Here is a 16,499-nt window from a genome sequence, read left to right on the forward strand (position 1 = left end):
TCATGTCCTGGGGTTCCTGGGGGCACAGTGTCCTTGTGAATGGCCACTGAGTACTCTCGCCCCTCCTGCCCCACCCCCCTGGATTTTGTCCTGGTGCATTTTTCCAGATCATCCCAGCCCTTCCTCCCAGGATGGATGTCCAGAGCAGGGCAGGGGCTGAGCCTAGAGCCCTTGACCCAAAAGAGCAGGACCCCAAATTCTGAGCCCCTTACTTGCCCACCCATGCTTTCTTCATTCCTCCTCCAAAAGCCCCAGCTCCCCGCTGCAATCCCTTCTTCACCCAGACAGGTCCTATGACACACACCTCCCCAGTGCACACACACCTGCCCAGCCGCGGGGCTGCGCACTGGGCATTTCATAGGTGGCTCAGTCCTCTTCCTCTGCAGTTGGCCCCAGAAACCTGCCAGATGTTGGTGCCAGGTCTGTGCCAGGAGGGCGAGGGCTGTCATTTCTAGTAATCCTCTGGGCAGTGTGACTGTACCTCTTACGGCAGCTCAAAGGGGGAGGGTGACTTGTCCCGGGTCACAGAGCTGACAGAGCAGCTAGAACAGGTGACATGCAGGGCTGTCTGAGTTTATGAGGGCCCAGTCTTGTGTCTGCCGGGCAATGGGCAAGGTCACTTCCTGTCCAAGCTCCCCCCCGCCCCCAACCTATTGCCTCCGCCCGAAGCCTACTTCCTGGGTGGGCAGGAACTGGGCACTGTGCCCACGGCGTGCACTGCCTCCACACAGCAACCCTCAGAGTCCTGAGCTGAACAAAGAAGGAGGAGGGGGTCGGGCCTCCGAGGAAGGCCTAGCCGCTGCTGCTGCCAGGAATTCCAGGTAGGAGGGGCAGCAACCTCCTGCCAGCCTTCAGGAGGAGACAGAGCTTGAGGAGAGCAGGAAAGGTGGGACATTGCTGCTGCTGCTCACTCAGTTCCACAAGTGGGAGGGACAGCGGGGCTTGGAGTGGGGGTCATTGGGCAGATGGGAAAACGAAGGCCCAGAGAGGGGAAGAAACACCCAGGAGGTACCGAGTACAGGCGACCTCAACCACAGCCTCAACCACAGCCCAGCGCTGGAGCTGTGAGTGGACGTAGAGTAGCGGAATATCCATTCAGCCAGTTCAGAGGAAGGACAGGGGCCCTGAAGCCAGGGGATGGAGCTGGCAGGGAAGGGAGCTCAGAGAGAAGGGGAGGGGAGTCTGAGCTCAGTTTCCCGCTGCCTGAAAGGGGAGTGGTACCTACTCCCCTCACAGGGTAACTGAATGAGAGACTGCCTGGAGGGAAGCTCTTCAAGTGCCACCCACCGCACCCCAGTGACACCAGGGAGACCCCTGACACGGGGGAGGGAGGGCAGCATGAGAAGGGGCTTTCCGGGCACACCCAGCACCTGGCTCTGAGCTTTCCTTGAACTGTTGCATTTTAATCCTCACAGCAGCTCAACAAGGTACATACCACCACCGTCCCCACTTTACAGATAGGGAAATTGAGGCTCCGGGCGGTTAAACAACTCACCTGAGGCCTCACAGCCAGTAAGAGGGTTCCCTGGTCTGAATATGTGTGCTGGAGGATCCTGTGGGTCACTCGCCTGGTAGAGCCCCAAGGTGGAGGCATAAGTGGGACTGGTGAATGACAGAAGGGGCAAAAATGCACTCATCCATTCACTCCGCAAGTATCTACGGCGCATACGCCAGCTCCCAAGCAGGTTTGCCGGTTGCACAGAGGGTGATGCAATCTGATTTTTAAGGGATTGCAATCAAGTGAGGCCCCACTAGCCTCAACCCTGTACCTCCCCTCCCCTCCACCCCCAGCAGTCCCCAAAGGCCTCCAACAACCCCAGGGTAGGGGCCATGTATCCAAAGAAAATCCAAGCTGTATACGGATCACACTGGTTTTTCAGGAGCAAAAACAGAAACAGGCCTGAGGCTGGTCAGAATTGAACCTCCTCCTGCTCTGAGCAGCCTGGGGGGCAGGCTAAGCAGAGGGCTGTGCAGACCCACATAAAGAGCCTACTGTGTGCCAGGCACTTCACCCAAGGCACTTCACAAGCATGCTTGGGAATGAAACTTCCAACTCTCTGGGATGCAGGTGAAACAATGCCTGGTTCAGAAAGGTGAAGCGGCCTGCCTGAGGCAGCACAGCTCCTCTTTACAGATGTGCTCGCCTACCTCTACCCTGTCTCATGGCCCCCCATGCCAGCCTGACGGTTGTGTCTGCCTCAGTCATGCTCCATTTTTCCATCAGGACCATGGAGAGGGTGTTTGTGTCTAAGGCTGACGGGGTAACTTTGGATGAGCGGCCTCTCTGCTCTGAACCTCAGTTTCCTCATCTGTCAAATGGGCTCTAACCCACTCTGACCTCCCAGGGCGGCAGTAAGTCTTCAGCATCAGGCATTTTGGGGTGACTCAGTAAATGGTAGATCTTGCTACCAGTGGAACAGCCACTAAGGATTCTGCAGTGAGAGCAGAGGGCCAGCTAAGTGGTACTCTCCCAGAGACTGTCTGACTCACACCACCCCCTCCACCTTGGACACAGGATGCTGTGGTTTCTGAGCCAGGTACAATGACTCCTTTCGGTACGTGCAGTGGAAGCTGTACACAGCCCAGGCAAAGCGTCCGGGCAGCGTGGGCGGGCGACTCAGAGCCCAGCCGGTGGACTTAGCCCCTGTTTGCTCCTCCGATAACTGGGGTGACCTTGGTTAATATTCACCAGCAGCCTCCCCCGTTGCCCCTCTGCATCCACTGCTTAAATACGGACGAGGACAGGGCTCTGTCTCCTCAGCCTCAGGCACCACCACTGACCTGGGACAGTGAATCGTAAGTATGCCTTTCACCTTTCACTGTGAGAGGTTCTGGAGAGGCCTCCGAGTCCCCCCACGGGCCAGGCAGGCAGCAGGTCTGGGGCAGGAGGCGGGTTGTGGAGCAGGTATCTGCCCGCTGAGGTGCAGGGCAGATGGAGGGGCTGCAGCTGAGCTATTTTCATAATAACAGAAACCATGAGGGTTGTATCCTGCTTCCCAGTCCTGCCCGGTCCCCTCTCGCTACCTCCTGGTGGATACACTGGCTCTTGTAAGCAGAAGTGGATGAGGGTGTCTAGGTCTGCAGTCCTGGCACCCCAGGAGGGGGGGACACCAGCCAAAATACAGCAACAGCAACAAAGTGCAGCCGTTTCTTTCTGTTTGCGCAGCTCCTGTGTCTGTCGGGGGCTCCTGTCTGTTGTCTCCTGTAAGCCTCACCACCTCTCCTACTGCTTGGGCATGCATCCTTCTCCCCTTCTATAGATGAGGAGGTTAAGGTCCAGAGAGGGGTGGGGAGGAAGGCCGGATCACATTCTCCATCCCCTCCAGGTATGCCCAAGAGCAGACCTGTGCCAGGCCTCAGCCTTACATCAAAATGGGCCTCCCCATGCACCATGGACCTCTGGGCCCTCCTGTCTCAGTGGAGGACAGGAAGCTGTGAGGGGCACCGTCACCCAGGGCTCAACCTGGCCTTCCTGAATAATCGCTCTGCAGCAGGCCACGGCATGATTAAGCCTCATAACCCTCCAAGGCAGTTACTAGGGTGATTCCCATTTTACAGATAAGGAAGATGGGGACAGAGAGGTTAATAACTGGCCCCAAATCACACACCATCCATAATTCCGGCTCAGGCACCTGGCTCCAGGCCCCAAACTCTTGAGCCTGGCCCTAGTGCTCACTGTTTCTCTTGGGCCTCAGGCGCTGGATGGGGAACAGGAAGCCTGGGCTGGACTTGAGGCCTCTCTGATGCTCGGTGACTTCAGACAGTTGCTCAACCTCTCTGTTCTCTTGGGAAAACATGATAACCTTTGACTTCTGTCCCCTCCCATCACCCCACCCGACCTTGATCTCTGGAGTGTTGGAAGGATTTAATTTTTCCTGCACTGAGTTTTGGAGATGGGTCAAAAAGATGACCAAGGCCAAGGTGGCCAGTTTCCTATGGAACGCCTCTAAAAGACCTGCAGCAATAGCAGCAAGAACTGGTATTCTCGAGAACTTACTGTGCATCAGGCACTTCTTGGCATTTTGTGCATATTTAATTTCACAATAGCTCTATGACAAAGTCCACCTTTCTCATCTCCAGGAAACTGAGGTTCAGAGAGGTTAAGTTACTTGTCCAAGGTCACACAGCTAATAGCAAGTTGATCTAGAGCAATCTGGCCTCAGAGCCTCTAATTTTAGCCACAAACTGATGCTCCCCTCTTCATTTAGCCAGGCTGCCTCTGAAGTTTTCTGCTTCAAGACTTCTGGCTTCAGCTTTGTACACAGAGATGATTAAATGTCAGGTTTTGGAGTCAAATCTGTTTAATCCCAGACAAAACATTTAGGATTAAATCTCAGTTTTGTAAGCAAGTAGTTCTGTGGTTTTTAGTGAGTTATTTAATGCTCTTTGGGGCTCAATTTTTCTACCTATAAAATAGGGCTAATAATTTGCACCTTATAGGGTAAGCTTTGAGGACAGATTAGATGATACAGCGCCTGTAAAACACCTGGTGTTATTAAGTGTGGCAATGATGGTGACGCTGAGTCTGATGTTTGCTTAGCATAGGGTTAGGCAGCTGGCAGGCAGTAAACAAATAGTTGGATAATTTAATGGAAAATTTGCCAAACTCAGATGCTGTTCGCTGCTGAGCAGGAGCCCCTTCCTGCTGAAATGGTCCTGGGGAGTGCAGTAGCTGTCCAGGAAGAAATCTACCATCTCTCAGGCAGGAGCTCAACCTGTGTGCAGGTACAGGGAGGGCTTCCACACCTGGTGCCTACTCATGCATTACGTCAGTTATTCCTCATCTCTGTCCAAAGGATTCTTTTCTCCATTGTACAGCTATGAAGCCAGTGCTCAAAGAAGTGAAGTCATTTACCCCAGGCCCCCTGACAGTAAGTGACAGGGCCTGGTCACACTTGGGTTTATTTATTGCCCAGTTCAACAGATTGTTTGGCCATAGGCAAGATTCTCTTCCCTGCACCCTGCCGGGTTGCTCTTGGTCCCTCATTTTATGCTCCCGGGTAGACATGGTGTGAGATTAGGCAGGAAGTGGCTTGCTTCCCTCTCCCTGGCCCTGCAAAGAGCGCTCCCACCTGCCCCGATCCCAGAAATGTCACCATGAAGACTTCATTCTTTTGGTTTAAAGCTTGGCCTCAGTGTCCATACACCATGGGGTACTTGGCCATCTACTTTCTCCTCTCCAGCCGCCCTCCCAGGCACTAGCTTTTAGGGGTGCAGGGTGCTGCCTCTGATAGAAGGGCCAGGAGAGAGCAGGTTTTGGAGTCCTGATGTTATAAGGAACAGTTTGGGAGGCACAATGAATCCAGCACGATGCTTGAGACCAATGTTAGAGCCCAATTCTGACATTTATCATCTGAGATTTGAGGACACAGCTGTCTCAGTCCATGAGCTGAGTGCTGGGAAAGCCAAGACTTGTTCGAGCTTTGTCACTGACTTGCTGTATAGCCTCAACAAGGCCCTGACCCTCTCTGGGCTTCAAACTCTTCACTGTGAAAGGAGGAAACCAGAGTAGGTGATGTGACACCAGGAAAGATGGATGGGTGTGGAGGAATGTGCTCCTCCCAGCTGTCACCCCCTCTCCACCCTCCCTGCACCAGCCTCGCCACCTCCTTTGAGCCCAGTAGCCCCCTGTCTAGGAGGGCACCTCTCCTTATGCCTAGCCATGGGAATTCTCCATCTGTTTTGCTACATTGAACCCAGATGCCATTCTAGCCAAGAATCCTGGCTGGGTGCAGGGGCTCTCACCTGTAACCCCAGCACTTTGGGAGGCCGAGGCAGGCAGATCAAGAGGTCAGGAGTTCAAGACCTGCCTGGCCAACATGGTGAAAACTCGGCTCTACTAAAAATACAAAAATTAGCCAGGCGTGGTGGCACGCGCCTGTAATCCCAGCTACTTGGGAAGCTGAGGCAGAAGAATTTCTTGAACCCAGGAGGCGGAGGTTTCAGTGAGCTGAGATCACGCCACTGCACTCCAGCCTGGGGGATAAAGCGAGACACTGTCTCAAAAAAAAAAAAAAAAACCTATGTTAGCTTTCAGAGGACCCCTGTGAAGTCTTCTCCCAGCCCCACTTTGCACAAATGGGGAGAGTGAGGCCCCAGGACCATGGGATTCTTGCTCAAGGCCAAATGGATAGTGATGGCCCTCCCAGGGCTAGAAGCCACAACCTCTGGCCCTGAGGCCACTCAGCATATTTAGTGTCCCCACCCTGCAGAGGCCCAACTCCCTCCTGACCACTGAGCCCTGTAATGATGGGGGAATTTCCATAAACCATGAAGGACTGCACACAATTCAGTTGGGAAGTGAAAGAGAAATCTACGGGAGATGGAAATACACAGCACTAATTTTAGCACCGTCTTCAGTTCTAACAACACTAGCTAGCTGAAGAAAAATACAAACATGTATTGTGTAATGTGTGGTCTGTTCCATCTGGATTACTTAGAGGCATGAGGGCCAGGAGAAAGGTGGTGGAGAGAAACCAGCTTTGCGCTTCATTTTGCTGCTTTATTGGAAAGAAACTTTTAAAAGTCCAAGGGCGTTGAAGAATCTCAGTATTTGTTATTTCCAACTTTTTTTCTCCAGTTTTTCATTTCCCAAATTCAAGGACAGCTTTTTCTTTGTATTTTGTTAAGACGATGGTTTTAGTTTTGTGACTAGTATTTAACTATGTGGCTGCCAGGCATATTCTCCTCAGCTAGGACCTCAGTTTTCCCATCTGCGAAGACGGCAGGTTCTACCTAGGGGGCTGCAGGCTGGTGGTCCGAAGCCTGGGCATATCTGGAGTAGAAGGAGCACTGTGGGGCAGGGCAGGTTCTGTGTTGCTGTGGATGACACTGACTTTGACCATTGCTGGGCAGAGCCTGCTCTCGCTGGTTCAGCCACAGGCCCCACCACCCCCTATTGTCTCAGCCCCAGGTATGAAACATGTATTCCTCACTGGCCTATCACCTGAAGGCTTTGAATTTGCAACACCTGCCAACCCCTCCCTCAAAAGAGTTGCCCTGTCAGATCCTTTTGATGTAAGGTTTGGTGTCTAGACTTATTTCACTAAATTCTCATAAATAAACATCACTTTATGTATGAGGCAAAATGAGGACCAGAGAGATGAATGACTTGTCCCGGCACACACACACCTGGAAAGCGACAGAGTCCGATTAGATCCCAGGTCTATCTGAAGCTAAAAGAGGTGTTTTTTCACTTCCCACCTCCCCCATCTCCTTTAAAGCAGCACAAACCCCTGCTTTCAGGAGAGATGAGCGTCTCTAAAGCCCCTGACAGCAAGAGCCCAGAACTGGGACACCATTGGTGACCCAGATGGCAGGTAAGCTGACTGCAGGGACATCAGCCTATTCTTGTGTCTGGGACCACAGAGCATTGTGGGGACAGCCCCCTCTCTTGGGAAAAAAAAACCCTAAGGGCTGAGGATCCTTGTGAGTGTTGGGTGGGAACAGCTCCCAGGGGGTTTAATCACAGCCCCGCCATGCTCTAGCTGTTGCTGTTGTGCAAGATGCATTTCCCTTCTGTGCAGCAGTTTCTCTGGCCACTAGATAGTGGGATTAGATAGAAGCCCTCCAAGGGCTTCCAGCTTGACATGATTCTTGATTCTGATCTGGCCCGATTCCTGGATAATCGTGGGCAGGCCCATTCCGCTTCTTGTGCCTCATTTTCTTCTTTTGTAAAACAATGGCTGCACCATTTGCATCTTAGGGTCTTTGCAGATGTAAGTGTTGCTGTCCAGAGCCTGGGCACAGGACCTAGATGTAGGATTCTGGTTCTGCTGCTTCCTCAGTGACATTTAATAGCTGACCTAATCTCTCTGGCTTTGGTTTCTTCACCCGTAAAAGAAGGATAGTAGCATTAGCACCTCACAGGATTGTTACAAGAAAGCAATGAGTTAACACATGTGAGCACGTAGAACAGTGCTTGGCATATGGTAAGCACTACATACATTTTGCCATTCTTCTGATTCTTTCAGTGTTACCGATGTTGGCAAGTACTTGGCACAGGCTGGTTTAATAATCCCTAGGCACTTCCACGTGGTGTCAACCCTGATCACTGGGAGTCATCATGTGCCCTGACTCGGGGCCTGGCCCCCCCATCTCTGTCTTGCAGGACAATGCCGTCTTCTGTCTCGTGGGGCATCCTCCTGCTGGCAGGCCTGTGCTGCCTGGTCCCTGTCTCCCTGGCTGAGGATCCCCAGGGAGATGCTGCCCAGAAGACGGATACATCCCACCATGATCAGGATCACCCAACCTTCAATAAGATCGCCCCCAAGCTGGCTGAGTTCGCCTTCAGCCTGTACCGCCAGCTGGCACACCAGTCCAACAGCAGCAATATCTTCTTCTCCCCAGTGAGCATCGCTACAGCCTTTGCAATGCTCTCCCTGGGGACCAAGGCTGACACTCACGATGAAATCCTAGAGGGCCTGAATTTCAACGTCACGGAGATTCCGGAGGCTCAGGTCCATGAAGGCTTCCAGGAACTCCTCCGTACCCTCAACCAGCCAGACAGCCAGCTCCAGCTGAACACCGGCAATGGCCTGTTCCTCAACAAGAGCCTGAAGCTAGTGGATAAGTTTTTAGAGGATGTTAAAAAGCTGTACCACTCAGAAGCCTTCTCTGTCAACTTCGGGGACACCGAAGAGGCCAAGAAACAGATCAACGATTACGTGGAGAAGGGAACTCAAGGGAAAATTGTGGATTCGGTCAAGGAGCTTGACAGAGACACAGTTTTTGCTCTGGTGAATTACATCTTCTTTAAAGGTAAGGTTTGCTCAACCAGCCTGAGCTGTTCCCATAGAAACAACCAAACATATTTTCAAACCATCAGTTCTTGAACTCTCCTTGGCAATGCATTATGGGCCATGGCAATGCATTATGGTCCATAGCAATGCATATCAGCGTGGGTTCTTCAGTTTTCTACACACAAACACTAAAATGTTTTCCACCATTGAGTAATTTGAGGAAATAATAGATTAAATTGTCAAAACCGCTGACAGCTCTGCAGAACTTTTCAGAGCCTTTGATGTCTTTGTGTATACTGTATATGTAGAATATATAATGCTTAGAACTATAGAACAAATTGTAATACACTGCATAAAGGGATAGTTTCATGGAACATACTTTAGACGACTCCAGTGTCCTGGAATCAGTATCAGTTTTGCAGTCTGAAAGACCTGGGTTCAAATCCTGCCTCTACCACGATTAGCTTTAGACAAAAACAATGCATTCTACCTCTTTCAGGTGCTAATTTCCCATCTTAGCATGGACAAAATACCATCCTTGCTGTCAGGTGTTTTTTAGGATTAAACAAATGACAAAGACTGTGGGGATAGTGTGTGGCATACAGCAGGTGATGGAGTCTTCTGTATCTAAGGCTGCCTTCCTGCCCCTGGAGGGTTAAAATGCCAGGGTGCTGGGGGCCCCAGGGCATTCTAAGCCAGCTCCCACTGTCCCAGGAAAACAGCATAGAGGAGGGGAGGTGGGAGGCAAGGCCAGGGGCTGCTTCCTCCACTCTGAGGCTCCCTTGCTCTTGAGGCAAAGGAGGGCAGTGGAGAGCAGCCAGGCTGCAGTCAGCACAGCTGAAGTCCTGGCTCTGCTGTGGCCTTAGGGCAGGCCCAGGTCCCTCTCCAGCCCCAGTCTCCTCCTTCTGTCCAGTGAGAAAGCTGGGATCAGGGGTCCCTGAGGCCCCTGTCCACTCTGCATGCCTCGATGGGGAAGCTCTCTTGATATGGCAGAGGGGAGGCTGCTCAGGCATCTGCATTTCCCCTGCCAATCTAGAGGATAAGGAAAGCTCTCAGGAATAGTAAGCAGAAGGTTCGTCCTGGATGAATAACTGAGCTGCCAGTTAACAAGGGGCAGGGAGCCTTAGACAGGAGGTACCAAATATGCCTGATGCTCCAACATTTTATTTGTAATATCCAAGACACCCTCAAATAAGCATATGATTCCAATAAAAATGCACAGCCACGATGGCATCTCTTAGCCTGAAATCCCCACGATGTAGAAATTCTGCATCTTCCTCTAGTTTTGAATTATCCCCACACAATCTTTTTTGGCAGCTTGGATGGTTGGTTTCAGCATCTTTTACAGATGATGAAGCTGAGGCTCGAGGGATGTGTGTCGTCAAGGGGGCTCAGGGCTTCTCAGGGAGGTGACTCATGGTTCCTTTATTCTGTCACACTCTTCCAAATCTTCACCCACCCCTGGTGATGCCCACCTTCCCTTCTCTCCAGGCAAATGGGAGAGACCCTTTGAGGTCAAGGACACCAAGGAAGAGGACTTCCACGTGGACCAGGCGACCACCGTGAAGGTGCCCATGATGAGGCGTTTAGGCATGTTTAACATCCACCACTGTGAGAAGCTGTCCAGCTGGGTGCTGCTGATGAAATACCTGGGCAATGCCACCGCCATCTTCTTCCTGCCTGATGAGGGGAAACTACAGCACCTGGAAAATGAACTCACCCACGATATCATCACCAAGTTCCTGGAAAATGAAAACAGAAGGTGATTCCCCAACCTGAGGGTGACCAAGAAGCTGCCCGCACCTCTTAGCCACATTGGGACTGAGGCCCATCAGGACTGGCCAGAGGGCTGGGGAGGGTGAACCCCACATCCCTGGGTTACTGCTACTCTGCAAAAACTTGGCTTCCAGAATGAGGCCACCGCTGAGTTCAAGTGGTGCCGGCTATGCTCCACGAGGAGGACAGTACCCAGGGGTGAGGAGGTAAAGGTCTCGTCCCTGGGACTTGCCACTCCAGCGTGGACACTGTCCCTTCCCAACATCCAGTGCCCAGGGCAGGGACAGCAGCACCACCACACATTCTGGCAGAACCAAGAAGGAACAGATGGGCTTCCTGGCAAAGGCAGCAGTGGAGTGTGGCGTTCAAGGGTAGAATGTCCCTGGGGGGATGGGGGAAGAACCTGTGTGGCAAGGCCTAGAAAAGCAAAGTTTGGAATTGGAACAGCCAGGGCGTGTTAGCAGAAGGCTTGAGTTTCTCTGTCACTTTATCGGTGCCGTTAGATTGGGTGTCCTGTAGTAAATGATACTTGAACATGAGCCACACATTAGTGTATGTGTGTGCATTCATAATTATGCCCATGCCCCGCTGATCTAGTTCATTTTGTACACTGTAAAACCAAGATGAAAATACAAAAGGTGTCGGGTTCATAACAAGAATTGAGGCTGGAATTTCTCTGTTCCACGCCAGCACCTCCTGAGGTCTCCGCTCCAGGGGTTGAGAAAGAACAAGGAGGCTGAGAGGGTAATGGATCGGAGAGCCCGGAGCCAGGCTGCCCGCTCACACCAGACCCTGCTCGGGGTGGCATTGTCTCCCCATGGAAAACCAGAGTGGAGCGCTCAGCCTGATGTGGTCACTCTTCTCTTACCCACTAAACGGGTGTCACTGGGCACTGCCACCAGCCGCGTGTTTCTCTGGGTGTAGGGCCCCGGGGATGTTCCAGGCTGGGCGCCAGGTGACCCAACACTACAAGGCAGGATGAGACAGCCTTCCAGGACACCTAGAATATCAGAGGAGGTGGCATTTCAAGCTTTCATGATTCATTTGATGTTAACATTCTTTGACTTAATGTAGAAGAGCTAAAAGTAGAACAAACCAAAGCCGAGTTCCCATCTTAGTGTGGGTGGAGGACACAGGAGTAAGTAGCAGAAATAATCAGAAAAGAAAACATTTGCACTGTGGTGGGTCCCAGAAGAACAAGAAGAATGCTGTGCCATGCCTTGAATTTCTTTTCTGCACCACAGGTCTGCCAGCTTATATTTACCCAAACTGTCCATTACTGGAACCTATGATCTGAAGACAGTCCTGGGTCAACTGGGCATCACTAAGGTCTTCGGCAATGGGGCTGACCTCTCGGGGGTCACAGAGGAGGCACCCCTGAAGCTCTCCAAGGTGAGATCACCCTGACGACCTTGTTGCACCCTGGTATCGGTAGGGAAGAATGTGTGGGGGCTGCAGTTCTGTCCTGAGGCTGAGGAAGGGGCCAAGGGAAACAAATGAAGACCGAGGCTGAGCTCCTGAGGATGCGTGGGATTCACTGACACGGGACATGGTCAGATAGCGAAGCCAGGCAGGGGCCTGCTGTGTAGCTGGCACTTTCAGGGCCTCCCTTGAGGTTGTGTCACTGACCCTGAATTTCATCTTTGCCCAGGACCTTCTAGACATTGGGCCTTGATTTATCCATATTGACACAGAAAGGTTTGGGCTAAGTTGTTTCAAAGGACTTTCTGACTCCTTCCATCTGTGAGATTTGGTGTCTGAATTAATGAATGATTGCAGCTAAAGATGACACTTATTTTGGAAAACTAAAGGTGACCAAAGGACAACTGCAGTTCCCTGAATGGCTGCGTTCTCTTGGGGTGTGGGCACTGTGAAGGTCACTGTCAGGCTCCATGTCCTCAAGGGGCTTCAAGCCATGTACTAGAAAGGAGAGAGCCCTGGAGGCAGACGTGGAGTGACGATGCTCTTCCCTGTTCTGAGTTGTGGGTGCACCCTGAGCAAGGGGCCAGGCGCTTCTCAGGAAGATGGACAGAGGGGAGCCAGCCCCATCAGCCAAAGCCTTGAGAAGGGAGCAAGGCCTGTGTGACAGGGAGGGAGAGGATGTGCAGGGCCAGGGCCATCCAGGGGGAGCAAAGGCCTGAGTGAGCGCTTCCTGGGAGGTGTCCACGTGAGCCTTGCTCGAGGCCTGGGCTGGGGCACAGCTCAGCCTTAGAATGTGTCTCTGCTTCTCTCCCCTCCAGGCCCTGCATAAGGCTGTGCTGACCATCGACGAGAAAGGGACTGAAGCTGCTGGGGTCATGTTTCTTGAGGCCATACCCATGTCTATTCCCCCCGAGGTCAAGTTCAACAAACCCTTTGTCTTCTTAATGATTGAACAAAATACCAAGTCTCCCCTCTTCATGGGAAAAGTGGTGAATCCCACCCAAAAATAACTGCCTCTCACTCCTCAGCCCCTCCCCTCTATCCCTGGCCCCCTTCCTGGATGACATTAAAGAAGGGTTGAGCTGGTCCCTGCCTGCGTGTGACTGCAAACCCCTCCCATGTTGTCTCTGAGTCTCCCTGTGCCTGCTGAGGCTGTGTGTGGGCTCCAGGTCACAGTGCTCTTTCCGGGCCCCCTGAACTGTGTTCATGGAGCATCTGGCTGGGAAGGCACATGCTGGGCTTGAATCCAGAGGGGACTGAATCCTCAGCTTACAGACCTGGGCCCATCTGTTTCTGGAGAGCTCCAGTCTTCGTTGTCTTGTCTTGGAGTCCCCAAGAAGGAATCACAGGGGAGGAATCAGATACCAGCCCATGACCCCAGGATCCACCAAGCGTCTTCATGTCCCCTTGCTCATCCTCCACTCCCCACCACCCAGAGTTCCTCATCCTGCCAGGGCTGGCTATGCCCACCCCAAGGCTGCCCTCCTGGGGGCCCCAGAACTGCTTGATCGTGCCCTGGCCCTGTTCTGTGGCATCTGCAACGACACAAGAGAGAGGACCGTGTCCTCTTCTTGTCCCACTGTCACTTAACCAGGCTTGGGCCCTGCACCTCTCGGGCATTTCTGGAAAATGACTGAGGCAGATTCTTCCTGAAGCCCGTTCTCCATGGGGCGACAAGGACACCTATTCTGTCCTTGTCCTTCCATCGCTGCCCCAGAAAGCCTCACATATCTCCGTGTAGAATCAGGTCCCTTCTCACCAGATGAAGAGGAGGGTCTCTGCTTCGTTTTCTTTAGCTCCTCCTCAGACTCGACCAGGCCCAGCAGGCCTCAGAAGACCATTACCCTACCTCCCATCTCCTCCCCAGTCACGTGGCCATAGGCCTGCTGATGGCTCGGGAAGGCCATTGCCAGGATTCCTCAGCTATGGGAGAGGAAGCACAGCACCCATTTACCCCTGCACCCCCTCCCTTTCCTCCCCTGAGTCCTGACCGGGGCCACATGCACCCTGACTTCTTTGTGCCTATTGCTATCCCTGCAGTCTTCAGAGGGCAGCCGCGGCTCCATTGCCACGGCAGGAGGCTGATCCTGAATAGCCCTTGTGGTAAGAGCCAGGAGGGTCCTTCCATCCTCCAAGGCCCTGCTAAAGGGCACAGCAGCCAGGAGGTCCCCTGCGCCCCCAGCTGAAGGACAGCCTGCTCCCTCTGTCTCTACCAGGGATGGCCTTGTCCTGTGGAAGGCACTGCCCCATCCCAAACTAATCTAGGAATCACTGTCTAACCACTCACTGTCATGAATGTGTACTTAAGGGATGAGGTTGAGTCATACCAAATAGTGATTTTTGAAGTTCAAAATGGTGGAATTAGCAATGCTACATGATTCAGTCTAATCAATGGATACCGACTGTTTCCCACACGTCTCCTGTTCTCTTAAGCTTTCTCACGGACAGCCTTTCACTCTCCACAAATACATTAAAGATATGACCATCACCAAGCCTCCTAGAATGATACTAGACCTGAGAGTCTGAAGACCTGGATCCAAGTTCTGACTCTTCCCCCTGCCAGCTGTGTGACCTTCATGAAGTCGCCAAACCTCTCTGAGCCCCAGTCATTGCTAGTAAGATTTGCCTTTGAGTTGGTATGATGTTCAAGTCAGATAATAAAACGTTTATACCATCCTCTAGGACCACGCTGCATCAACCTGCTGTGCCCTAACATCAGCTGGAGGCCAAGCTGCGGGGCATCCTGGGTGTTCCAAGTCAGTTTCCCACTGCAGGCAGGAACCTCATCCTGCTCTGAAACAGATGAGAGGGAAATGCAGAAAACAGCTTCCAGCTCAGCCAGGAACCTTAGAGTCATGACCTTTTACCTCGCCTAGGAGTTTGCAGGGGAGAGAACGCATGAATTTTAGATTTTAAGCCTAAATAAAGGAAGCCTTGGTTTGAAGTGCAAGCTCTGCCAGACAGGGGGCACCCTGTGAGCCCCATTTGTTAAGAGGACAATAGTCAGGGAGCTTCCAGGCTCTCACACTAGCAACGGGAAATAGAGATTTCACACTGATCTCCTTCCCAGGAGCAACTTGATCCTCTCCATAAATCCGAGCGGGAAGCATTTATTCAAACAACAAACAAGCAAACATGAGCTGTGTATGGGGGATAGAGAGAATGAAACCCAGATCCAGCCCTGGGAGAATGCTGGTCTATGGCGGTGGGGAATGGTGAATAAATGAGGTGTGCATCCATGGATCTGGGTGGAGAGGGTCAGGGTGCAACCCAGGACCTTTCCAGAGGTGTGAGAAACAGTCAGCATACACCCACGGATGACCTCAAACACCCCAAAGGCTCCTTGAAAGGCTGAGGCCTTTGTGTTGTTCTTGGCTGGATAATTCACAGGCAGTGGAGTAAACAAGGCACACCGCAGGACTCAGAGCCAGGGACAGCTTCTGCAGGAACCTGGGTCAGTTCTAAAAGGACAAATGGAATGACCATGAGTAGAGAAGTCAGAGAAAGGCACTCTCACTGAGGCAAACTCCCTCCCCAGCAGGGACCCAGGCAGCAACCCGGAAAAGCAGGAGTGTCACTATTGTATCATATGGGAGAAGGCAGGCTGTGTGATCTCAGGGAAGTTCCTCAACTTCTCTGTGCTGTAGTTTCCTCATCTGCAAAATATAAATCAAATTTGAGGTTTCAATGAAATGAATTATTTCTCTAAAGTTCCTTGTCTTTGTCCCGTGCAGCCCAGAAATCTTCCTCTGACCTAGTTGTGGAGCCACGGATAGGCCTGGCCTAAATCTCACATTGCTGGAGACGGTGAAGCTGACCAGCATGAGAGATCAGTTTTTAGAAGCCCAAATCCCAACAGGCATAAGCCTCACCCTCCAATATCAGCTCTATCATAAACAAACAAACAAAAACACGTCTTATCCATTTGTCCTTTTCCTCAAATGGGTGGCACTTGGGCAGGGCAGAAGGGCTGGTTACCCAAGCTTGGAAGATGCTGACAGCAGACGCTTCAATGGCAGTAGGAGTTTTCTGATAACTATCATTGGTATCATGCTTACTATTGAAATCGTGACATCAGGAATGATGAAAGGAACTAGAGTCAGATGGCCTGGAGCAGGGAAGTGAGGAGCTGAAACCTCCTTCAGTCTGGTTGCTGTGTCCCCAGGGTGGGTAGATCCCCTCTGTTCATCCCACATGGGACAAGTAGAGTGGGAGAGGAATCAACCCTTTCTAAAGGGTTGAAGCATTGAGCTGTGAGCTTCTTGGTTGCTGCAGCGCAATCCTTGCCCATCCTGACTGATCCAACCAGAATTCATGAAATGCATCAAAGAAGTCTTCACCTACTACGCAAGCCTGGAAGGGTGACTAAGGTCTGAAAAACACCGGGAAGGCTAAAGGAACTCCCACAAGGAAACCCCATTAGAAAGTTCTAGTTACAAGATGCTCAGCACAGGCCATGCAGAAATACGCCCAGATCCGGTGGTGAGCAAGGAATGGTAGGAGGAATGTGAGTGCTGAGTCACACAGGAGAGACTAATAGAGGTGCAAGCCAGCAAGGGG

General features: G+C 52.0%; 1 protein-coding gene across 11 annotated transcripts; it reads left to right on the plus strand.

Moving 5' to 3' along the window:
• Positions 1-502: 502 nt before the first annotated feature.
• SERPINA1 (serpin family A member 1) lies at positions 503-13,036 on the plus strand. Of its 11 annotated transcripts, none has more exons than XM_004091840.3 (7): positions 503-923; positions 2,346-2,537; positions 2,693-2,796; positions 8,111-8,760; positions 10,233-10,503; positions 11,762-11,909; positions 12,758-13,036. In XM_004091840.3, the coding sequence occupies exons 2-7, from the start codon at positions 2,517-2,519 to the stop codon at positions 12,947-12,949; spliced, it is 1,386 nt and encodes a 461-aa protein (XP_004091888.1). In that variant the 5' UTR covers positions 503-923; positions 2,346-2,516; the 3' UTR covers positions 12,950-13,036. The 11 variants fall into 11 exon arrangements, with proteins under 11 accessions (XP_004091888.1, XP_012353535.1, XP_004091886.1 ...); XM_012498081.2 differs by having other exon boundaries at positions 503-886; positions 2,346-2,555; XM_004091838.3 differs by having other exon boundaries at positions 503-886; positions 2,346-2,555; positions 2,696-2,796.
• Positions 13,037-16,499: the final 3,463 nt, after the last annotated feature.

This window comes from Nomascus leucogenys, chromosome 22a, assembly GCF_006542625.1.
Source record: "Nomascus leucogenys isolate Asia chromosome 22a, Asia_NLE_v1, whole genome shotgun sequence".
Lineage (NCBI taxonomy): Eukaryota > Metazoa > Chordata > Mammalia > Primates > Hylobatidae > Nomascus > Nomascus leucogenys.

Coding starts and splice junctions, on each gene's coding strand:
- SERPINA1 (XM_004091840.3), top strand. CDS start 2,517: ATGCTGTGGTTTCTGAGCCAG. Junction 2,538..2,692: donor TGCTGTGGTTTCTGAGCCAG/GTACAATGACTC, acceptor AATATTCACCAG/CAGCCTCCCCCGTTGCCCCT. Junction 10,504..11,761: donor CTGGAAAATGAAAACAGAAG/GTGATTCCCCAA, acceptor TCTGCACCACAG/GTCTGCCAGCTTATATTTAC.